The sequence below is a fragment of the Talpa europaea genome (genome assembly GCF_964194135.1).
Source record: "Talpa europaea genome assembly, chromosome: 5".
NCBI lineage: Eukaryota > Metazoa > Chordata > Mammalia > Eulipotyphla > Talpidae > Talpa > Talpa europaea.
The window spans coordinates 103471341-103495998 of NC_140071.1; the positions used below are offsets into that span (position 1 = coordinate 103471341).

The window sequence follows — 24658 nt, forward strand, 5'->3', positions numbered from 1 at the left end:
ATGCCCTTTCTCTTTTTTTCTATATTCCCCATCTGGTTAACCTCCTGATTATTAAAGCAAATCTAAGACAGCATCTTTTTTTTTTTTTTAAATATTTGTTTTGTAGAACTGGGGTGCAGGCTAGAGGTGTGGGGGATGAGAGGGTTCACCAGGGACAGAGTGGGGAGCAGAACAGGTGCATCTACTGAAACACACTGCCGAGGAGAGCAGCAGGCAAGAAAGATGTCTCTGTGCCATGTGGATTAGCTCCCTGGCCGGGGATCAAACTCATGCTGCTGTGGCTAGCAATAGCTTGATAGCATTGACTTTAACCCCTACGCCATCAGGGAATTTGATAGTGCTGAGTTTTCAACCCCTGCACCATCAGGGAGCTTGACAGTGCTGAGACTTTAACCCCTGTTCCATCAGGGAGGACCCTGAATTAGTTTTGATGTACAGCCATATAATCCAAATCTTCAGCAAGCTATGGAACATTTCCATCATACTCAGAAAATTTCTTAACCCTGTCAATTCCTATATCCTCTCTCCCTCTTAGGATTTTGTTTTCACTGAAGATTAGTTTGGCCTATTCTAAAGTTTAATATAAGCGGAATTACGAGGTAGGTATTTGTTTCACTCAGCATTTTTTTTTTAAGATTTATTTGTGCATACAAGAACTGGGGAACAGGCCAGAGGTGCTGGGGGGTGAGAGGACTCACCAGAGAGGGTGGGGAGCAGAACAGGAGGATCTAGTGAAATACACTGCTGAGGGGAGCAGTGGGCAAGACAGGAGAGGTCTGGTGCGCCATGTGGGTAGGTCCCTGGTTGGCTGGGGAATCGAACTCATGCTGTAGAGGCTGCGGATAGCTTCACAGTGCTGTGTTTAATTAACCCCTTGCACCATGAGGGAGCCCCCCCAGCCGCCTTTTTTTTTTTTACATATATTTTTAAAGGGCAGGTTTAATTAGGGAAGGGGTAAAACAGTTAAGGACGCTTGCATAGACACAAGCGGGCATGAAGAGCAGCTCCAGAAGGGACAGGTTTGCTACAAAAGGCCTGCATGGTTGCAGGCAGGAAGGCTGCTGCCCTGCAGAGGGAGAGTTGGTGAAAAGAGGCACCTGCATAGTCACAGTTGGGCAGACTGAGTGCTGCCCCGTCTTCTTTTTTTTAGGATTATTTATTTCTACAAGCACTGGGTACAGTCAGAAGCGCGGGAGGGTGAGAGAATTCACCAGAGCTAGAGCGGGGAACAGAACTGGCAGACTGACGATACACTGCTGAAGGGAGCAGTTGGCGCGGCAGGAGAGGTCTGTCCTGCCATGTGGGACCCTTGCCAGCGGCCGGGGATCGAACTGTCGCTGCAGAGGCTGCGAGCATCTTCGCAGCCCAGCGCTCAACCACTGCACCAGGGGAGGCCCTTGTCTTCTATTCCTTTTTTAAGATTTATTATTTATACAAGCACTGGGTATAGTGAGAAGTGCGGGAGGGTGAGAGAATTCACCAGAGCCAGAGCAGGGAGCAGAGCAGGCAGAAAGACTGAAGTACACTGCTGAGGGGAGCAGTGGGCGGCAGGAGAGGTCTGCGCGCCATGTGGGACCCTCCTCCAGTGGCTGGGGAGCAGCCAGGGATCGAACCGGCGCTGCAGAGGCCGCGGGCAGCTTCGCAACCCAGCGCTCAACCGCTGTGTCACTGGGGAGGGCCTCGTCTTCTATTCTTGGTGTAGAAAATGTGCTTGTCAGATGCTTGCTTTCTGATTTGGTAAATTGACAGGATTACAAAGATTTGTCATACAAAACTAGCTAATGTCTTCACCGAGTTGGCAATACATCTTTGAGTTTTCTTGAGTCCTAGTTCTTTATATATTTGGTATCAAAACTTCATTTTATCTCATTCCTTGGGTTACTTTCCCACTGAGATAGTGTCGTTTTATACATGTTTGATGAGCTCCAACCTATTTTTTTTGCCTGTGCTTTTTGATGTCTTTACAAGTCATTGCCAAATCCAGAAACTCTTCAAAGAGTTTTACAGTTCTAGCTCTTTGACCCATCTTGATTTTTATGTAAGTGTTCATTTTCTTTGAATATGGGTATTCAGTTTTCCTAACACTGATTCTTGAAGATTGTCCTTTCTCCATTGATCCTGGCACCCTTGTCAAAAATTACTTGTCCACATCATGTGAGTGTTTATTTCTAGGCTTTCTAGTTTGTATTGTTTGTAAACCAAATACCATACTATGATTTGCTTTATAATAATTTTGCAATCAGGAAGTATGAGGGCCCCTTAAATTTCTACATGAATTTAGAGATTACATTGAATCTGTAGCTCACTTTGGATATAGCTCACAACTTAATGATGTGCAGTCTTCTAACTCATGAACATGGCGTATCTGTTAGTATCTCTAATTTCTTTTGGTAATGTTTTGTGGTCTTCAGTATATAAGATTTTTGCCTCTAAAGTTTATTCCTTGTAATCTCATTTTTGATATTGTAAGTGGTTTTTTTTTTTTTTTTGAGGCATGTTTTATTTATTTGTTTATACATGCACTGGGTACAGTCAGAAGCGCGGGAGGGTGAGAGAATTCACCAGAGCCAGGGTGGGGAGCAGAGCAGGCAGAAGGACCGAAGTACACTGCTGAGGGGAGCAGCGGGCGGCAGGAGAGGTCTGCGCGCCATGTGGGACCCTCCTCCGGTGGCCGGGGAGCAGCCGGGGATCGAACCTGCGCTGCAGAGGCTGCGGGCAGCTTCGCAACCCAGTGCTCAACCGCTGCGCCACCGGGGAGGCCCTATTGTAAGTGGTTTTTGTGGGGTAGCTAACAGCACCAATAACCAGAGATTTTGGGGCTTTTTTTTTTTTTTAAAAGGCTAAATAGCTTACGTGCAATTCATAATGAACTTCTCAAGTGGCTTATTCCGCATTCTATGCACAGTTGCCACTTTTCAATTCTAAACTAATTAAAAAACTTGTTAATTTAGATTAATTCCCCACATTATCTATAGCACCCAGAATAGTGCTGTTACATATTATATTGGCAAGTACATGTACATAAAAAAACCAGGAGAATAAAGAGTCACACACAAATTATTTAAAGACAAAGAAAGACAACAAACTAGGCTAGGAGTATTATTTTATTTTTCCCTAGTACTCTGAAAACTCAACTTCATAACAACTCTTTCCCAGGCTGTAAACCATTTCCAGGAGACAGGCTTGATCAAATACCATCTTTCCACCCCAGAATTCTGCACCAGTTACAAAATCTTATCTTTTTACGTCTTAATTGGAATCAAACAAGCTAGACATCTACCTGTTCTAATGCTTGGCTCAGAGTAAGGGATTCCTTGTTCAAAAACTACATATTCTAACCATTCTTAGCCATAACAAATTAATTTTACTCTACACCTGACTTATTTTGTTAGCTTTATTTTCAGTACTTCCTATCCATAAGTCAAACCCTATCTTTAAACTCACAGTTTCCATCATGACTTGGAGAGGAAGGTGGGGTCTGGGTAAGAGTTGGCTTACTTTGTAGGAAGAGATTCTGAAAACAACAGATTACTTTTGAAGTTTTTAAGTGGAAAAAGGGCAAGTGTTTCTTTTGATAATGAAAGCACTTGCAGGCCAAGACCAGGCACTGAAATTATAATATATTACAGTGTTGTTTTAAGTACATTCAGAATTTATATTACTATATAATTTCCTTTCCCTGAGTCTGGGTTCACAGTTTGGTAGAGATACTTTAAAGAGGTAGGTAGTGAGGTGAGGAAAGTGTTTATGTCTAGCAGCACCTGGGAAGATATGTAATATGTCATCTTGATCTCAGTTAATATTAATCTTTTCACTCTTGACGTCACAAATGTTAACAGGGAGATTATAATTCTTTTTTTTCTTACATGCTTAGACCCTCTCCTACTATATCCACTCCAGTATTATCATCACTACTCATAAAAATGAATAGTTCCTCCAAAGTTATGTTATCAAATAAACTTCAGTGTGGGGTTGCTTAGATTTAGAAGAGAGAGGCTCAACTGAGTAACCTTTATTCATACAGTCAGTAGGAAATGAGCAAAATTTCCAACACCCCCAACCACTGCTTTTTCTCCCTGGATGGACCTGGTTTATTTAAATCATTCCTATCAACTCTTTGAGTTGATTCTAAGTTCTGTACTCTAGGGGATCCTGATACCTAACAGACATTTTGGTCTAGGTGTTGGCCTTCAGTCTTACGATGGACTAGTGGAATATTGTTTCATCAGATGTTTGTGACAGGGATTGCACACTCGCTCAGGCTTAATACTTGAAGGAAGTGGCAGTTCGTTTGTTGAACAGGCATTACAGAAGGCTCCTCTGCAGTTCTTACACACATTCTGTAAGGAGAAGAGGATGTCAGGTGGCGATATTAAAAGGGCAAAATATAAGGGTGCATGGGATAGAAAAGGGCAAATACAGTAAATACTCAACGTCTCATCAAGTAGTGACTGATGGTTCTATGTTCCAGACAGTAACTAACCAAATACAATCTCTGTCTACAAAGAAGCAGAGCCACAGAATTCGAAAGAACAGACGGTATATAAGTTATCTTTTGGAATACATACTTGTGTTCACTTTTAGGTGATCTAATTCTGTTAGTTTGTAAATACCTAAGCATACTCCAAATAAAGCAGGCAATGGATTGGGAGACCAATCTAAAATTAAAAAATTTGCTGAGGGGCCTCCCTGGTGGTGCAGGGGGTTAAGACGCATCCTATGAGGCTGTCCACAACCACTGCAACCTGAGTTTGATCCCTGCCCAGGGATATCCTCACACGGTACAGCAGACCTCAGACCTCTCCTGATTCGTCCGCTGCTTCCCTCAGCAGTGTATTTCAGTCAATCTGCCTGGTCTGTTCCCCACTCTGGTGAATCCTCTCATACTCCCTCCCTGTACCTCTGGCCTGGACCCCAGTTCTTGTATGCATAAATAAAGAAATCTTAAAAAAAAAGATACACTTTTTAAATACAGACAATTTTAGTTAAGAGCAGTTAGAGAAACATTCTGATATTCTAATGGACTACGATGGAGGACAACTGGATGCGCTGGTGGTGGGCATGGTGTGGTAATATACATCAAAGAGGTGTGAACCTGTTTCTCTAAATTACAGTGTTGTAAATCGACATTATCTCAAAAAATGATAAAGATTTGCTGAGCATGAACTGGAAGTGTAATTCCTAATACACTGATGTGCTTAGTGCTTTTCTGTGACGCTCTATAAGCACATGTTTTGGGATATCAGTATAGCAGGATTACCACTGCCGGCATTCTGTTTATGGGAGAAATTAGCCCATTGATTAAACATTTTGAATCTTCCATGGCCAAGAAGCTTGACAGCATAGGGTCATTATTAAAGTGTCACTGGTAAGACTGTGATGGGTGATGCATACAGAGCTTCAAGAGTCCCTCTATAAATGCTGAGAAGAATAATCTCCTATTAGAAAATGCCACTTTCTCACAAACAATTCATCATCTTAAAGATGCAGTGGAATAGGGGACATTTATTTGAATGCCTAGAAGGAATTTTCTTGTGATAGACTGCAATTACTTTGCATGGCATAGCAAAGTTAGAATTAGCAGTTTCTTCTACTTTGAAACATTTCTACTTCTATGAAGGCAGTTGATCTGTCATCTGGCTGCTATCTTGGACTAGGTCATATTATAATTTTGCTTGTTGAAATTCAGTATGATCACAAATGATGGCATACAGGTTGTAATCAAGAACGTAAGTACATTTCCTTTTCTTTTCCAGCACTTGTTTCTCATAGCCATTTGTGCATAACATTTCCAAAGCATTAACTATTAGGTACTTTCTTAGATGATGGGAGGTACTACTGTGAGCAAGGTGTAATTCTGGTTCTCAAAGGCATTTATTTTTTCAGAATGCTTCCTTCACTCCGCCCACTTTAGGAGAGCAAACTGGCAAGGTACTCATCAGGCAGAGACCTTTGAGGATCTGTGGCAAAAACAAGATCTAGTAGGGGGAACTCACTTTCCTCTCAGTGGTTGTTCCCCCAAATATTTCAAAGATCCTATTTTCATCCAATCTTACCTGCTCTAAGTGGAGTACTGGAAGGAATTAGGCTTTGGAGCCAAAGTCAAGTTGGATCTGGATTTTAATTATCTGAGTATTTTCAGGAAATGTACTTAACATCTTAGTCCAAGGTTCTTCATTTATAAAATGCTGGTACAGAGGATATAAGCTTCACAAGAACAGAGACTTAGTCTACACTTTATTTACTACTCTTTCTTCGGTACATGGAATAGCGCATTCCACAGAGCAGGCACTGAATATATAGAAATTTATAATTATTTTAAATTCCCTATATTTATTTAAAAAATTTATTTTTATTTATGCATACAAGAGCTGGGGTGTAGGCCAGAGGTGCAGGTGAGAGAGGATTCACCAGAGACAGAGTGGGGAACAGAACAGGCAGATCCACTGAAGTACACTGCTGAAGGGAGCATTGGGTGAGATAGGAGAGGTCTGCCACGCCATGTGGTTAGCTCCCTGGCTAGGGTTTGAACTCATGCTGCAGTGGCTGGTGTGCTGAGACTTAACCCCTTGTACCACCAGGGAGGCGTTATGTTTATTTTAATGGGGATTTAATGGCATGACTTTCTATGAAAAAGAATAGGTACACAATAAATAATTGCTCTTTTTGCCTTTCTCCTCATTCTGCAGTACACAACAAAGTGTATATTACCGGAAGACACTAGTGTATAAAGACATTCCTATGAAGAACCCATTCATTTCTTACCACCCTTACCTGTGTTAGGCTGCCATCTTCCTGGCATAGCTGACACATCTGTGGCTTTTTCAGCAGTAGTTGGTCCTAAGCCACATAATAAGCCAGTTAGCTTACCTTAGCTCCAAAATATTACTTTCATAACATTTACTTTTTTTAACATTTTTATTTTATTTATTTTTTAAAAGGGGCATGCATTTTTATTTTATTTATTTATTTGTTTGTTTGTACATGCACTGGGTACAGTCAGAAGCGCGGGAGGGTGAGAGAATTCACCAAGCCAGAGCGGGGATCAGAGCAGGCAGAGGGACCGAAGTACACTGCTGAGGGGAGCAGTGGGCGGCAGGGGAGGTCTGCGCGCCATGTGGGACCCTCCACCGGTGGCCGGGGAGCAGGCGGGGATCGAACCGGCACCGCAGAGGCGGCGGGCAGCCTCGCAACCCAGCGCTCAACCGCTGCGCCACCGGGGAGGCCCCCATAACATTTACTTTTTAGTTACAACATTAACATAACCAATGTGGGCTATTTAGAAAATGAAAAAAACCAATCACATACAATCCCATGACTTTAATTAATGACTCAAATCATTGTATCATTTTGTTGGAGTTCTTTAAATTTTTAATAAAATAATGTGATTTTATTATAAAAAGAAAATTCAAGTATTTATGTATAAAGTAAAAAGTTAAAAGTAACCCATCTCTCTTGGCTTACTTTACCATTGAAAACAGAAAGCAATAGGTTTCATCTTCTATCTTAGTAGATAAATAACAGGTGTGACCAACACGTACTAACACTTGTTGTTTTCCTCAGTGAGTTGTCGTATACTATTAAGTTTGTGAAGCATTTTACAAGCATTTATGTCTGCTTATTTCTAGATGATCAATGAGTATTTTCCCTCTCCATTTTATATAAGGGAAAACTAGAGGAAAGAGGCACAGTGAGCTCTCTTGGATCTCACAGTTTGTGAAAGAGAATTTTAAATAGGAAGTCAGAAGTTTTGTTTTATTAGTAAACTACTTAAACACATTTAGCTACTTCCCCTGCTGCCTAATTTAGTTCTAGGCATAGTATAGCCAACTACATTATTCATATAAAAATTTTGAGAACAGTAGATTCAGTTACCTGTCCATCCATAGGGTGGGACTGCAGCCTACAACAGAAAATTTAAGACAGTAACAAACAGTAACATAATTTGATTCATAACTTCCAAAAGCTCAGAAAAAGCAGTATCATGGTTCTTTTACGTTGCTGGGACCAATATAATTGTTAATCTTGACCATAGAGGATAGAAAAATTTGGTTGTTAAATCAATTACCAGATCCTTGGCCTACATGGTTTCGTATTTAAAAACAGATTAGGGGGTTGGGGCCTCCCTGGTGGTGCAAGGGGCTAAGCACCGCACTATGAAGCAATCTGCAACCTCTGCAGCACAAGTTCGATCCCCAGCAGGCCAAGGAGCAACCCACAGGGTGAAACAGACCTCTTCTGCCTCGCCTGCTGCTCCCCTCAGTAGTGTATTTCATCTGTCTGCCTGTTCTGTTCCCCACTCTGTCTCTGGTGAATCCTCTCACCCCCGCACCTCTGGCCTGTACCCCCGTTCTTGTATGCATAAATAAATAACTCTTTAAATAAAATTCTTATTTGAAAAAAAAAAAAGAGTAGAAGTTCTATTGTACATTTCCTTTTACTGCCGTGAAAATATTCTTTGTTTCCCTATCCAGTGGCCCATGTGGTATGTTTTAAGAGTTATTTAAGAGTTATTGTTTCTGATCTATTATTATAGGAAGCTACCCATTATCATGTTATGTATTAATTAGTCCCCTTTCCCAGGTATCATTAAAATGTGAAGTTGAGCTAAAGAAGAAGAGATGCAAAGTTGACTTCCAGGTCTGAGGAAAATGCACCACAGATCTAATATGCTTCCAATTCTCAGCTAAATGGCAGTGAGGCCAGGTTTTCAGTTGTTTTTGGACCACAATCCCAGGAAGCTTCCATTTTAGGATTGCAGTTCTGGACAGAATCAGCCCTGGAAGCAGCTGTTATGGCATGCAGAGACAGCTTAAAAACAGAAAACACTGTAAGTAGAGGCAACCTGTGTATGCCACTGAACTTCTTTTGTGCTCCTGCTTCTTCGCCTGTCAAGTATGATAGATGATTACACTTTTAAAAGAAGAATTAAATTTGCAAGGAGATGATGAAGATGAAACACAATATAGATACATGGCAGCATTGTTTTATATTCCCAGGGTCTAAATCAGAACCTGGCATGTAAGACAATCTTAATTGTTTATAAAGGGCTTGATTTGAGTGTGGAACTAGGCTAACCTTGAAAGGCACCCACATTAATTTTATGGCCTTTCTAATTCTCTTCATGGCCCATGCTGAACTGTACTGTTATATATGCTATATTTCAAGGTAGTTCTGAATCAGATTATACTCTTTGGAAGTAAACTTTAAAGCTTTGGGAGGCAAGGAAGTGCTGTTTAGGCTAAATGCCTGCATAAACAGCCTATGTGCTGGGCTGTGTAATGTATCTTTTCCAGCAGCCACTTTTGCTCCAGATGACGTGCTACATCATCCTTAAGGCCAAAGTCTGAATCGGTCAGAGTGCCAAAAATACACAGTCAAAATCCTTCCGTGTTCATTATTAACCTTATTTTTGTTATTATAATAGACATTTTTAGAGCAGTTTTAGGTTTACAGCCAAACTGAGCATAAAGTACAGAGATTTCCCACATACTCTGTTCCCCACATCAACATTAGTACCAGAGTAGTACCTCTGTTAAAACTAATAAACTATTATTTTTTTTTAAAAGATGTATTTATTTATGCATACAAGAATGGGGGTACAGGCCAGAGGTGCGGGTGGTGAGAGGATCCACCAGAGACAGAGTGGGGAACAGAACAGGTAGACTGACTGAAATACACTGCTGAGGGGAGTAGCGGGTAAGTCAGGAGAGGTCTGCTGTGCCATGTGGGCAGCTCCCTGGCTAGGGATCAAACTCGTGCTGCAGTGGCTGCGGTTAGCTTCATAGGTTGTGTCTTAACCCCTTGCGCCACCAGGGAGGCCCCCAATAAACTATTATTGACATGACAGTGACAAAGTCCATAGTGTACTTTAGGATTCATTTTTGGTGGTGTACATATTATAGATTCGTACAAATGTATGGTGACATGTATGTATTACTCTATCTTAGATAGTATTTCCACTGTCCTAAAACAACCCTACGTGCTCTGCCTATCCATCTGTCAATACCTTCGAGGCCCTGGCAGCTGCTGTTTCCATGGTATTGCCTTTTCCAGAATATGATATAGTTTTGCCTCTTTCATTTTCAAAAGCAGGGACACTATGTAATCTTTTTTTTTATATTCTCATCTGCTAATAAATTAATGCCTTAAATCAACTTATGTTGAAATAATCCTATGTTCTTCCTAGTGAGCAGATAAGATAAAAAGAGTTAAAGGAAAAAGAATATAAGTTAAGCTGTTTAAGATCCTTAAAAGAAAGGAAATAAGCAAACTGGAGTATTCATTTAAACATAGCTGCCTTTTATTTAGCATATAGAAAGAAACAAGTCTTACTCAAGTACATTTAAGAACCTGTGAGGTGGTATGACTTTTGCATCATTATCCTATGATACCAATCCAGTAAAGATTAAAAGTAATCTCTGAAGTGATGATGTTGAGTGTAAGGATTACCCATGTAGAGTCAGAGGATAGCCTGATCACCTGTCTTTCTTCTGGAATGCACGAAATGGGTTTGGTTTACTGTGTGTTTCTGATTTATTATTTTTCAGTTCTCTTTCAAAATGTCCTTCTGGAATACTGATGTTACAAATCAGTGTTAGTGTGTGTCACGGCCAATGTATATCAAAAGCTCCCTCTTTCCCAAAATAATTTAGTATCTTAGTTAATACTTTATCAACAGATACCTGTGGCTTTCTTCCAAGGGCTTTTTTAGTTTAACATTTTCCTCTTGAATTCTGTGCTTTCCATCCTGCCAAAAGAAAATACCCAGTTTATTAATTATTCAAATGCTAAACAATGATAAAATTGCAGACATTTTCTTCTGTATTGTCTCAGTGTGAATATAAACATAAATAGCTTTTTTTAATTAGGGAAGGAATTTAAACTTCCAAGTTCTTCCTCACTCTTTGTTCTAAGAAGTTTCTTAATAAATTATTCTGATAGAGTTTGCAATAGGTGATTTTCAGAGCAGACATTTTTTTAAATTCTGGGGATCCAAATGAAATTCAGAATGTATCCTATTTACTCAAAAAATGGGCTCAAATTATCGGTTACTTCTTAGTAAATATATTTTAACAACATATCTTAAAATATATTAAATTAAAAAAATAATTTTCTAACGGAGCTCTGGAAATGGTAAAACCAAGAATGGCCATAAAGAGCAGATTGTAACCCTCTGGATACTCAGTCACAACTTCTACAGCCTAGGTAACTGGAGTTTTCTTTATTCTGAAAGATCAATATAAAGGCTTACACTGCATGCCACCAGTGCTCTTAGGCTCGCAAGCAGTTGCCTACCATTAATTATTGCCCATTAGCTTCCAAAAGTACATTATGTTTTTAAATTACTCAAGAATCAAGAAAGGCTCATCAGAACAATAATTGCCCCCTTGGAAATCCCATTACAAGGTAATTCAAGACTGAGAAACTTAAGACCTCACTGGAAAATTGGGGTAAGATAGACCAAGATTGTAAGTAAGATTCACTATGCCATATTATTAAAAAAAATCAACCAGTAGAAGTCCAAGAAAGATATTTTGTTAAGGTGCCAAATTAATGATTCTTACTTAACAAACTGAAAGGGATAAGAGGATTACTGGAAATCAGGTTGTTAAAAATGCCCCTTTCCAAAAGAAGTCAAGTTAGCATATATTAAAGGGAGACTCAGAAGCAAATGTTCAAATGTTTAACTCCATCTCTACTGTCTACATATTCAAGGCCACTGCAATTAAGTATGTGTTCCAGAAAACTCTCTGAAAATGAAGTAAAAGAACACGGGAATAAATATTACCGTTTTGGGTTCTGGCTTCTGGGAACCCTTTCCAGGGATGTTCCTGTTGTTTTGTAACCTTTTCCCTCTTTCCTGTTTTAGTTCTACCTCAAGCTGGTTCCTGGGATAGGTGAGAGAAAATGATGAAAACTTGGGATTTTGATATATTCTGCTGAAGAATGCCAACTCTTAAAAAGTTCAGTAATTAAGTTTTAATTCTTGATCCACAGAAAGTTATCAGGTACATATGGGCAACCAGGTTTTCAAGCACTAAATACAACAGAACCAGTCTAAAATACATACATATTTAATCTTTCTTGCATGACTAAGGGTGCACTTTAGGATCTCCCAGTGCCTGAGAATCATTACTCTGAATATCAATATTTTATATTAACTATTAATGAAGGATTGTGGTCATCTGAATGACAATTAATAGAATTTACTGTAACTGAAATAAAATACTTGTAAATTTTGGGCAAGATTCAGTATGAAAGTACCAGCACTATAGTCTCACTTCATATCAATTAGATGGTCTCTCTTTATAGGTATATATTCAGTCCTCGATCTCTACTGTCCTTAGTAACTATGTTTTTATATCCAACAACAAAGTTCTGTTTGTTTAAGCCGGTGACTTCAGCATATAATTGAATCTCATTTGAGAAATAATATGGAAGAAGGATTAAGGTCTTGGAGTCAGAGATGTGCTTTCAAATTAGTATGGCTTTTTATCAGCTTAATTGTGTGATTTTGGACAAATTTATCTCCTCTAACTTTAATTTCATCTCCAGTACTGATAATAAGATATCAACTAATAGGGCTGATAGGAAGATGTTAGGAGAGAATATATGTGAAGTGCTTAGTAAAATATCTGGCATGGGCCTCCCTGGTGCCCTGGGGGTCATGTCTCAATGCTACCACCGCAATGGCCCACTGAAGTGGCCTGAATTCTATGTCCAGACAGGGAGCTAACGCACATGGCGCAGCAGACCTCTCCTGTCTCGTCCACTGCTTCCCACTGTCTCTGGTAAATCCTCTCACTCTCTGCACCTCTGACCTACACCCCAATTCTTCTATACAAAAATAAATAATCTTAAAAAAAATCTGGAACACTGTAAGAATTCAGGAAATTATATTTTTAGTGTGAAGCTACGCATGAATTCTCTTATTTCTTATTGATCTGGGACGTTGGGTTCTATTTTCCTAATTCAATGTTTATAAAGGGTATCGGTAAGATTGGGGGAATGCTGAAGTATATAAAACCTCCTAAATTTTAATTCCAGAGAAAGGACATTGCAAAGACAGAATGGAGATGGTTGGAAGTAGTGAGGCTGCCTTCTCTCATTGCCCAGGTTTTGAATTACCCATGACCACCCTGTCGCCTCAAGCCGCCCCTCTTCACCGCTGCCTGGTGAGCTCCTCCACTTCCAACTGCAGACTGTTGATCTTATCTCCAAAGTCCTGCTTGAAGAGACGGTTGTCCAACTCAGCCGACTGGCGGCCTCGCTCAGCCTGGTGCAATCTGGATGTGAGCCACATGAACTTGTGATAAAAAACAAAAGCTATGGTGGGGAGGAAGACCAAGTTCACAACACAAAATAAGACAACCCAAGGAAGAAGGCATGGAGAGGCAGAGAGGAGAAAAAAAAAACTTTAAAGGACACAGGGGAAGCAATTATGGAGGGGGAAAGATGGAAAAAAAACAAATTCTAAAGAAAAGCAAGATGAAGGTGAACCAGGCAGAGGAAAAGTTGATTTTCCATTTTTTTTTTTTTATTCTAGTACTACAGTTTACAGCCATTAGATGATAAACAATAAAACATCACTTTTAGAAAATCCATATCCAAATCCAACCTCAAGTACACAGTAATTAAAGTTAAAATCACTTTTTTGTTTTTATTTCCTAGTAAGTTTGGTACTTTAAAATTTTGTTTACACACATAACTAGAACTTGCAAATGGGCAACTACCTTCTTATGCGGAATGAGAACATTTTTCTGGTCCTTTCCATAAACCACAAATTACATTAAACCATTAGATATTTTACATCAACTCTTACCCAGGCTTTGGATTATTATATAAGGAAAAGCCTTTGTCAGAGTTTGGCCATCTGTTTCCTTCTATTCCTATCAAGTGGGGTGTGCCTAGTCGGACAAACAACTCAGCAGTGGCCTGCATAAATTCCTGACCATATTCTCTGGAAGATTCTAACGAATGTTTTCTTCTATATATCCTATAACTTTGCACCTATAAAGAAGCATGTTCTAAAAGGTGAAAACAGTTGGGGCTGTTTATAATAGAATTTGGAAGCATGCTATGTGTAGTCTTTGAAATGTTTTGGTGTCTGAATCTTCCTTCTATATGCACATAGAAAAAGCAACTCATCACCACAAAGGATGATGAAGATAAGACATTAAGGGATTTATTAATATAGGTGCAAAATTATAAGAACTAAATAAGTTCAAGAGCACAGGATTTTTCCATCAGGTTGTTAAATGCTCTTTGACTTGAGTTTGGTTCAAGTCTGCAAGGACTGGTAACAGCACACATGAAATCTATCTTACTCCCTTAATTCTGCCTGTTTTTTTTCCCCCCTGAAGAAGAAGGTAAAGAATTTCAAGAGCTGGAAACAAAGGGATTATTTCTGGCCCCATCTAAGCAGCTTAAATGCTGCAAAACATATTAGAATGAAAAAAACAAAACAAAACAAAACAAAAAACCCCGAAATATTTTGTCAAGACTTTTTGAAGGAATGAAGGCTTATATAAAGTCTGTTCCCCACAAATCAAAAGGAAAAAAATCTCAATATTTATAGGATAATTTACAATGTAAAGCCTAGAAAATGTTAGAACTGTGGTCACTTAGAAAAAGAAGCCCTGCTAATTACTGTTTGTGGATATCTACTGAGAATCTTTATAGACTAAATAATGGTGAAGAACATAAGTTTTATCTATTTAGCTATGTCCTACTCTGAAATGGTCTTCTAATAGACTGTTAGTTTCCCAGAAAATTGAGCAAGTCCCCACATTTGAATGAACAAAAACAATCACTCTTAAGTAAAGCTTTCCACTCGAGGAATGAGTCAGGAAACCACTACTCATGTCTATACCTTTTCACCTTTACTCCAAAAGGAAAAGCAGGATATATTTGAAAAATGTATAGTGTATCTTTTTTCAATAGAAGAAAAGTGTTTTTATTCAGAGAGAAATTCTTTTCTCTGATCTACTTAAATAGGAAGTAGATTTGCAGGAAAATGGCAGAGGTAGAGATGACAAATATTAGGAGGGCGTTCCCAAGCTTCCACATTATTATATTATCATAGGTTACCTAATCACTAACTGTATCTCTATGTACTTTAAAGAAATAAATGTAAGGATGCTGTTTTTTTTTTTTTCCCCTCTGAAGTCACTAAGGTAAAAATGTTGCAAGCAATCTTAGTTACTGAGAATAGAACTGTAGTGAAATACTAAGTACTTATCCTTGGCTTGGGAATTAAACTTATATAACCAAAGTGAAAAGAGGTCATGGCCTAGGAGACACAGAACTACTTTAGAAGAGTCCAAGTTCGAACGGTAGTCACCTCTAGCTCATTATATTGTAAAGGCAGAACAGGCTTGCTGATATAGACAATGCACCTAGAATCTGCTGTTAGGGACTGGGTAGTAAAGGCATTAATAATATATGTACAGAGCATCAATTCCCTAGACTTTTCTTTTTAGTGGTCTGTTACTTATTGTTCAACTCGGAAGTAATTATTCAAAGTTTATTAGGCATTTAATTAAGAGCTTATACTAAATTTCTAGCTCTGGGGAAACAATAAAGGAGGAAAAAAACACAGTCTATATATCAAACTGTTTTTTTTAAAAGTCCAACAAATTCAAAGTCAAGTCAATTTTTGGTGACGTTTCATATAGAATTAGAGTTTAAATGTAATAACTTTTGGATTTGCTTCCTTTTACAGCTAAGTTGTGATATCAGACTTGAGAGGTGACCAATTGCAAAAACTCCTAATGGTGTTTTGGGATCAGTTTATTAGCTGCACTATTCAAGGTCTTTGCCTGTTTCACCAAATCCTTTTCACTAAATTAATAAAATAAAAACAAAAATGAAGTAGATGGGGGATTGAGAAAATGGATAAACAGGAAAGACAAAGATAGCAAAAAGAATAAGTCAGTTTACTACTTGAAGAGACAAGTTCTTATTTAGTTCTGTCTGCTTTAAATGCCAAGTCAGAAACTACTAAAAAACAATTTGATACTTTTCAAACTTAACTTATGAACACTAAAAATGACCTGCTAATAATAATCATATAAAGGCTTATGAGCAAGCACTTAGATAACTTACCAGAGAGACCAATACATTTTTACTTAAAATCAGTTAAACTGGAACCTTCAAGGTTATTTACTGATTTGCAATTAACTTTTGAGTTAATGTTAACAGGCTGTACTGCTCAGAACCCTCCTGGTTAAGAATCATCTGAATAAAAGATACATCCATTCATCCATGTATTTACTAAATGAATGACTTGTATGTTCAAGACACTGCCACAGGTCCAATGACAGAACTTAAAAAGATCAATTAACTAATAATCTCAAGGAGGTCACATTTTCATCTGAAGATAAGATATATATAAGGCTATAAGATGACATATAAACTGACTAGTGCTGTAAATGATATCGATATAAAGACATGGGAATTCCAATGTGGACAGATTGACAGATTATTTTTAGCTTGTAAGGAGTATCAGAATAGGCTTTAGGTGGGCCTCCCCTGGTGGCACAGCGGTTGAGCGCTGAACTGCAAAGCTACCCACAGCCTCTGCAGCGCCGGTTCGATCCCCGGCCACCAGCGAGGGTCCCACATGGTGCGCAGACCTCTCCTGCCACCCGCTGCTCCCCTCAGCAGTGTATTTTGACAGTCTGTCTGTTCTGTTTCTGGCTCTGGTGAATTCTCTCACTCTCCCCACTTCTGACTGTAGCCTAGTGCTTGTATAAATAAATTAAAAAAAAAAAAAAAAAAGGAATAGGCTTTAGGGAGTGGCAGTTGAGCCTGAATGTGTCTGAAAAACAAGGGATAAGAGAAAGGGCATGTTTAATTGGTGGAATTATTAGGAAAGGAATGAATGGGGAGAATGGGAATTATGTCCAGGGCCAGTAGATTAATTTTGTTCAAGTCAAGGAGGGTGATCAGGAGGTATTAAAGTTGGAAAAATAGATTTGCAACATCGAATGACTGTGGGTGTCCTGATTTATTTAATCTTGTTTTCCTGGCCCTTTTTTTTGGCAGCTTCGTCACCAGGAAAAGTGGGGGTTTTAGACAAAAAGAGAAATGAGAGTAGGACAGGGAGAGGATGTGTTTTGAGTAGAATGAACTGTAGGTACTGGTGGGAAATAGTTGGACAGAAAATGAAAATGCAAGACTGGTCTCCAAGAGGTCAGAGCTGGAAACACAAAGAGTTGTGGTATGAGGTGTCAGAGGAAACAAGTGGGCTGTTCAGGGAAAGCAGAGAAAGGGGAGATAGAGAGAGGAGAGAAAAGATTAAAGTTAAAGAAGGGCTTTGAACCCTCATCATCTAGCACCAATGTATTTAAAGGTTTTAGTGATGAACAGTAAAACAACAGAATTAGAAACATATTTAAAAGTTCTTTCATCTATCAAAGTATTGAAATTGGGTTAAGGAAGGGGGTTAGAGTCCAAAACAGACATAAGTGACATTTCTTAAATGCATTTTTGATGACTTCTTAGAAAACACAAAATTTCATTGGCTTTCTTTCTGCTGCCATGCCTGATGTTAAGCCGAAACAATTTCAGATACTTTCTATTTATCAGATGCATAATACATTCTCTTCATCTGCAGCACTGAAAGCTCAATGTGTTTTCATGAAAGAAACAGCACTTTTACCTTTGCTCGAGCTGTTTAATGGTAGCAGCCATCTGATTAGTCTTCTCTTCCAAGCGACTGTTTAGTTCACTTTTCTGTTTTACTCCCAAATCTGAACTCTGTTATGAAAAAGAATTATGAGTGATGTATATCTAACATAAAATCCTGAAATAAATCACAAATGCCTTTTGAACTGAAAGAGAAATAGCAATGCTTGTATATTTGTATATGGAGAAAACCCAAAAGCATGTTTATAATTAGTACTGGTAGGTGATGCTTTATGACCAAAGCTAACATCAGAAGGCTCATCAACCTCTCGTATTGCAGTATAAAATTGAATGGGCTATATGACTCAGTTGGCAAGTTAGGCTAGAAAGTATCAATTATCTTAGAGGGTAAGAAAGGCCTTACATTACAGTTTGAAAAGTGGCCATGGTTTTCCAAAACAGCTACAGAGGATTCCACAATGGTGTTATTCCTACAGTGGCTACTGGTAGCTGATCGCACGATGAGACGTGACTCTTCCTCTTGTATATGAGGTATAATTCGAGAAAAAAAGAGGCCCAGAGACCAGTGAGCCTGTTCCTCTTTCCCCTACCTGTAGCTTGAAGGCAAGCTCATGCTTGAGAGCCCTGAGATCGTCCAGCTGCTGCCGCAGAGACACCAGGGCATCCTGCTTCTCGCAGACGTCCTTCTCCAGCATCTTCATGGCCAGTTCCATCTCCTGTCTCATGCTGATCTGGATCTCCAGTTCTTTCTCAACATCCTGCCCCCAAAGATAAAGATATTGGTTATTCTTGCTTTCCTCAACTAACGACCAGGTATAAAACTCCACAGAAAAAGGAAGACCAAACTCTTGGGTCTGAATATCCCGCCAAAATAGCTATAAATTAGGGCCTCCCTGGTGGTGCAAGGTGTTAAGCACAGCACTGTGAAGCTATCTGCAGCCCCCTGCAGTGCAAGTTTGATCCCCACCAGCTGGGGAGATACCCACATGGCATGGCAGACCTCTCCTGTCTCGCCCGCTGCTCCCCTCAGCAGTGTATTTCAGTCAGTTTTGCCTATTCTGTTCCCCATTCTGTCTCTGGTGAATCCTCTCACCCCCTACACCTCTGGCCTGTACTCCGGTTCTTGTATGCATAAATAAATCTTTAGGGCCTCCCCTGGTGGCGCAGTGGTTGAGCGCTGGGCTGCGAAGCTGCCCACAGCCTCTGCAGCCCTGGTTCGATCCCCGACCGGTGAGGGTCCCACATGATGCGCAGACCTCTCCTGCAACGCCCGCTGCTCCCCTCAGCAGTGTACTTAGGTCCTTCTGCCTGTTCTGCTCCCTGCTCTGGCACTGGTGAATTCTCTCACCCTCACACACTTCTGACTGTACCCAGTGCTTGTATAAATACATAAATAAATCTTAAAAAAAAAAAAATCTTTAAAAAAATAGCTATAAACTAGCATTCATTGCAGGTAGTAACAGTAAGAAAAACTAGGATAATTACAGTGACATTTACTCAATGATTTACAAATCTGAAAAACTTGGTATGCCCAAAATAGTGCTAATTAATATCTAAAGTACGTATATACTTGAGATACTTCATTAGACAGTAAGGCAGACAACCGATATCATCGCCTATTATAGAAATATAATATGTTGTAGTAGCCAGCATAAAATGAAACGATTCCCATTTTCTTCAATCTGGATAGTACTGACATATTCAAGAGCTCAAGTTGCTGAAAAGATATTTTGGGTATCCAGGCTAGCATCTCAGTTACTGGGAATGGTCAATATGGCTAGCTTAATTTCTATATTCACTTGCCATCAAACTTCATTTCAACTGTTATTATTGCAATATTGTTTGGATGACCAATGATATAGAGACCTAAGTTCCTTTGCAGTCAGGACACACCTACGTCTTGCCTACTTTCTTGGTTTCCTTCCTTTCTTTTCTTAAATATTTATTTATTTATACAAGCACTGGGTACAGTCAGAAATGTGGGAGGGTGAAAGAATTCACCAGAGCCAGAACGGGGAGCAGAACAGGCAGACAGATGGAGGACACTGCTAAGGGGAGCAGCGGGGCGCAACAAGAGAGGTCTGCACGCCATGTGGGACCCTCGCCGGCGGCCAGGGATCGAACTGGCGTTGCAGAGGCTGCGGGCAGCTTCATAGCCCAGCGCTCAACCGCTGCACCACCGGGGAGGCCCGGTTTCTTTCCTTTCAAATAAACATTATAATAAAAGGATATGGAAAATTTACTGTAGGATATTTACTATGTATTGCTTAACCGAGGTTTCCTTTGTACATGGTTAGCATGACAGAAAATGAATCAAATTGCTTCTTAAAATGCCGACATATTTCTAGAACCATTCTTTTTTTTTTTAAAAAGATTTATTTATTTATTTATACAAGCACTGGGTACAGTCAGAGGCGCGGGAGGGCAAGAGAATTCACCAGAGCGGGGAGCAGAGCAGGCAGAAGGACCGAAGTACACTGCTGAGGGGAGCAGCGGGCGGCAGGAGAGGTCTGCGCACCATGTGGGACCCTCACCTGGCAGCCGGGGATCGAACCCGCGCTGCAGAGGCTGTGAGCGGCTTCACAGCCCAGCGCTCAACCGCTGCGCCACCGGGGAGGCCCCTCTAGAACCATTCTTATGGAAAATATTTTGTGATCTAATTCCAAATACATAGGCAAAATAATTCTTCATATATGTTAAAATAACATTGTTTTCTCAGAAAACTTGAATTTCTATTCTATATACTATTAATGTATGATAATTTTTAGTACCAATCAGTACTCAATTGTTTTCAGGCTTCTCCCTATTCTTATTTATGGTACTATCTGAAGTGCAGGAAGAGAGGTAAATTAATACACTAATATTTGGATAAAACTTACTACTTTATACATTCATATATACTTCATAATTTCTAAAAATATCTTTTTTTAAAGATTTATTTTACTTATGCATACAAGAGCTGTGGTGTAGGCCAGAGGTGTAGGGAGTGAGACCAGAGAGAGTAAGGAGCAGAAGAGGCTGATTGACTGAAACATACTGCTGAGGGGAGCAGTGGACCAGTCAGGGGAGGTCTGCTGCACCATGTGCGTTACTCCCTGGCTGGGGATCGAATTCATGCTACAGTGGCTGTGGATAGCTTTATAGTGTGAGACTTAACCCCTTGTGCCACCAGAGAGGCCAAATTTCTGAAAATATCTTAACACTAATATTGGGTGATACTTTATTTAGGTATTATAACAATAATGAATTTAGAAAAACAGCTAGAAGTAAGAGTACAAGTCTACATTAATAATTCTCAGTAAGAAGAGGGGCTGCCAGCTTAAAGGGGGACATATTATGATCTTCACAGGAATGGGGACTAAGATAGGCGTGGGGACTGCAGTTTTAAAAAGTAAGTTCCTGGGAGCCATCTCTGTGGCGCAGAGGTAGAGCGCTGGGCTGCGAAGCTGCCCGCAGCCTCTGTAGCACTGATTCTATCCCGGCCACCGGCGAGGGTCCCACATGGTGTGCAGACCTCTTCTGCTGTGCCCCCCGCTGCTCCCCTCAGCACTGTGCTGTGTCAATCTGTCTGTTCTGTTCCCCGCTCTGGCTCTGGTGAATTCTCTCACCCTCCCGTGCTTCTGACTGTACCCAGTGCTTGTATAAATAAATAAAGAAATCTTTAAAAAAAAAAAAAGTCCCTGGGCCTCCCTGGTGGCGCCCCGCCCCCCACGACCCCCTGCACTGTGAAGCTGTCCACAGCCTCTGCAGCGCGGGTTCAATCCTAGCCGGCCAGTGAGAATCCCACATGGCGTGGCAGACCTCTCCTGTCTCACCTGCTGCTCCCCCTCAGCAGTGTACTTTGTCAGTTTGCCTGTTCTGTTTCCCACTCTATCTCTGGTGAATCCTCTCACCCTCCCACGCATCTGGCCTGTACCCCAGCACTTGTATAAATAAAATAAATAAAAAGTAAATTCCATACAGTTTATTTTCTTTCAATATAAACTATAAAAGCAAAACAAAAAAAAATGGTGGAAACATATTGGTAGCTGAAGATACTCAGAAAACGGGCTGAGATAGCATTATAGAGAAACGGTTTTATAGAATCAATAAAACTTTGTTAGAACACTACTATTCCTGTAAGGTAAAAAGCTCTTGGACTGTAAAATAAAAGCTACAAGTAGGCCACTACCTTTCAGTGTGTTCCAGAACTATTAGAACTTAAGCAACATTTACCAGTCGTAATTGTGTCTCCTCCTTTAAATGCTTTCTTGCTTCACTTAGTGCTTGCCCTTCTGAAGTTCTGTCTTGCTTAGGACCCTTGAAAAGGCAGATAAAACAGCAGATGAAAGGATTTAAAGAATCTATACAGAGTTAGCTAACACTAGCACTGCTATTTAGCAAGGAAAAAAATCATACCTAAGTAGGTCTAACAATTAACAAAGAACAAAGATAACAAAAGAAATCAATTAAGTCTAGTAAATAAAAAACAATTGTAAAGCTGGATTAGGAATTTCTTATCATTTTGTATAAAGCCCCAAGACAGGTTAACAAATGTAGGGTAAGGAAAAATGTCAGGCTTTTCTGCCCTCCCGCCATCAGGATAGATGTCGGAATCCTGCAGTCCTGAATGCATGCCCGATGGCGGGCACCTGGAGTAGGGTGTGGGCATAGGTAGATGAGATTCACCTGGGCTAAGACTGTGCTTTTTAAGGGTAGCGTCACAGGGACACCAGTAGAAGCTGAGAAAGAAGCAGGAGAAGCCAAAAGAGAAGCCGAGAGAGAAGCAAGAGAAGCAAAAGCTGAGAGAAGGCCGGAGAGCCCAGACAGAATGAAGACTTGCTGGGGGCTGGGAGGCCTGCCAGCCTCCCGGCCCCCCAGCACCCTTACCAGCTGTGTACCGGGTAAATCCCAATAAAAAGACCTGCAAAAAGCCACTGAGGACTGACTCCTCCTTTACCCAGTCTGCTGGATTATAAAACCTGCACTGTGCCCATGTCCTGCCTTTACAACAAACCAAGTAGTAGAAGTCATAAGAATCAGCCTCTAAAATCAAAACATTATTCGCTGTAATATATGATTTAAGTAAAAGATTCAAATATCTCTTCTCCAGAGTTCTGGCATCTGATGTTTCTAAACCATTCAGAGATCACAGCTAAAATAAGTCAGTCATCAGAAAATTCTAAGCAGTCACAGCTGTTTTCACAAAGTCCTTGCATTTAAGTCAAACATGTTACTCACAGAAAACTATTCTAGTCCCCACCCAAAGCTAGTTACTTACTCATTAGTAACAGTTTTAATATAAACTGTGGCTACTGGATTCCCTGTTCCAAGGAACATGATAGGTTAGAAGCATGATGATAAAAGGGAGTGGCAGATCTTTCTAAAAAAAGCAATACTAACAGCAGTAAGAGATGCTAGTTAAATCATGAAAGGCAGAATAAAATCACCCACAGCAATCTGGGACTATGTAAGTATAGATGCGGGAAGTTCTCTCAATTTCAACAGCTCCCTAAACTACTACCATTATAAGTTAGTAATACATGATTGCCAATGTTGACATAATTTTCAGTCATCATAAATGGCTTATGAAGGATAGAAGATTGTCAGGCTTTTCTGCCCTCCTGCCATTAGGATAGATGATGGATCCCTGCGGGCCTGAATGCATGCCTGATGGTGGGCACCTGGAGTGGGGTGTGGGCATATGTAGGTGGGTACACCTGGGCTGAGTCGGGGCTTATAAGGGCTGTATCACGGAGAACAAGAGCAGCAGAACCATGAGAAGGAGAACGAGCAGAAGAGAGAGAACGAGACCATGAGAGAACACCAGAGAGCCCAGAAAGAGTGAAGATTTGCTGGGGGCTGGGAGGCCTGCCAGCCTCCCAGCCTCCGGGCCTCCCGGCCCCCTTGCCTGCCGTGTACCTGGTAAATTGGCAATAAAAGCCTGAAAAAGCCACTGAAGGCTCCAGGACTCCTCCTTCACCCGTCTGCATGGGATCATAGGGATCCTGCATCTATGCCTTCCTGCCGCTACAGCTTACTATTATATATTAAATTATCTCCTCTACTTAAGAAGGCTTGGAATTGTGTAATACATAAAGGTTTTCAAAAAATCTCTTAGACAAATGTAGACATATATGTGCCTATATATTATATAATATATATGCCTATATCTGTCTATATTTATATATATAATTTATTACTGTAAGAGATAAAGTTCTAGAAAATTCACTTATATAGTAACTCTTTTCCAGTGGTATCAAAGAGGTGTCACTTCTTTAAAAACAGTAAAACAGTGTCTAAAAATAATATTAAATACAGTACAGATCATTAGCACATAAAAGCAAGAAACTGAATTAGTTTCTTGACGTCTCTAAACAGATGTAGGTGGTAGTAAAGCTATAGGAGAAGGACATCATCCTCCCATAACCTTTATCATCTACTCAGTTTTGTACGGAGTCTGAGTAAAAACAGTGCATTTAATATATGTAACTACTTGCTACTTCCAAAGAACCTTCAAAGCTCCTCCCACTGTTAACGCATTGAGACAAGCTCTCGGGGAGTACTTTGCAAATCCAGTATGAGATTAACCTTCCGATTGGATTCCAATAGATAGGAGCTTTCCTCTTTAACTCGTTCCATTTCTTCTTGCAAGGTAATGATCCTGTTGTTTGCAACTGCAAGCTGTTGATACAATTAAAAAATAATCTTTTATCTTTCCTTTATTAACATTTTTAAAGTATGTTAGATTAAAAAAAAAAAAGACAGCTTTTCTTTCTTGCAGGAACCTTTTTTCAGGACCAGTATATTAACTTAAGGTTGTTTACTTCAAGAGTGTCTTCATGGATAACTTGCAATTATGGTTAGTTAAAACTCTATTTCTACAATGTTTAATAAAGAGGTCACCTCATGCCTTGGGATGAGCTTAAGAATCCCCCATAAGACTTTTTATAGTTATTTTTAAAAAATTAAAGAGATGGGCGTCCATGGTGGCACAGAGGTTAAAGACAGAGCTACCAAGTTA

General features: G+C 40.0%; 1 protein-coding gene across 5 annotated transcripts in view; it reads right to left on the reverse strand.

Annotated features, from left to right (window-relative positions):
• Positions 1 to 4196: 4196 nt before the first annotated feature.
• RUFY3 (RUN and FYVE domain containing 3) overlaps positions 4197 to 24658 on the reverse strand; it is a gene marked incomplete at both ends in the record, with an annotated part of 75793 nt that continues 55331 nt past the window's right edge. For 3 of the 5 annotated variants that reach the window (XM_084233113.1, XM_084233115.1, XM_084233114.1), the window contains 5 exons: positions 15774 to 15846; positions 17669 to 17766; positions 18246 to 18413; positions 21871 to 21954; positions 24226 to 24318. In XM_084233113.1, coding sequence (XP_084089239.1) covers positions 15774 to 15846; positions 17669 to 17766; positions 18246 to 18413; positions 21871 to 21954; positions 24226 to 24318 — 516 coding nt within the window. Of the gene's footprint in view, positions 4341 to 6774; positions 6841 to 7875; positions 7904 to 10685; positions 10751 to 11791; positions 11892 to 13169; positions 13290 to 15773; positions 15847 to 17668; positions 17767 to 18245; positions 18414 to 21870; positions 21955 to 24225; positions 24319 to 24658 lie in introns of those variants that run through there. The other 2 variants (XM_084233111.1, XM_084233112.1) reach the window with 1 other exon arrangement.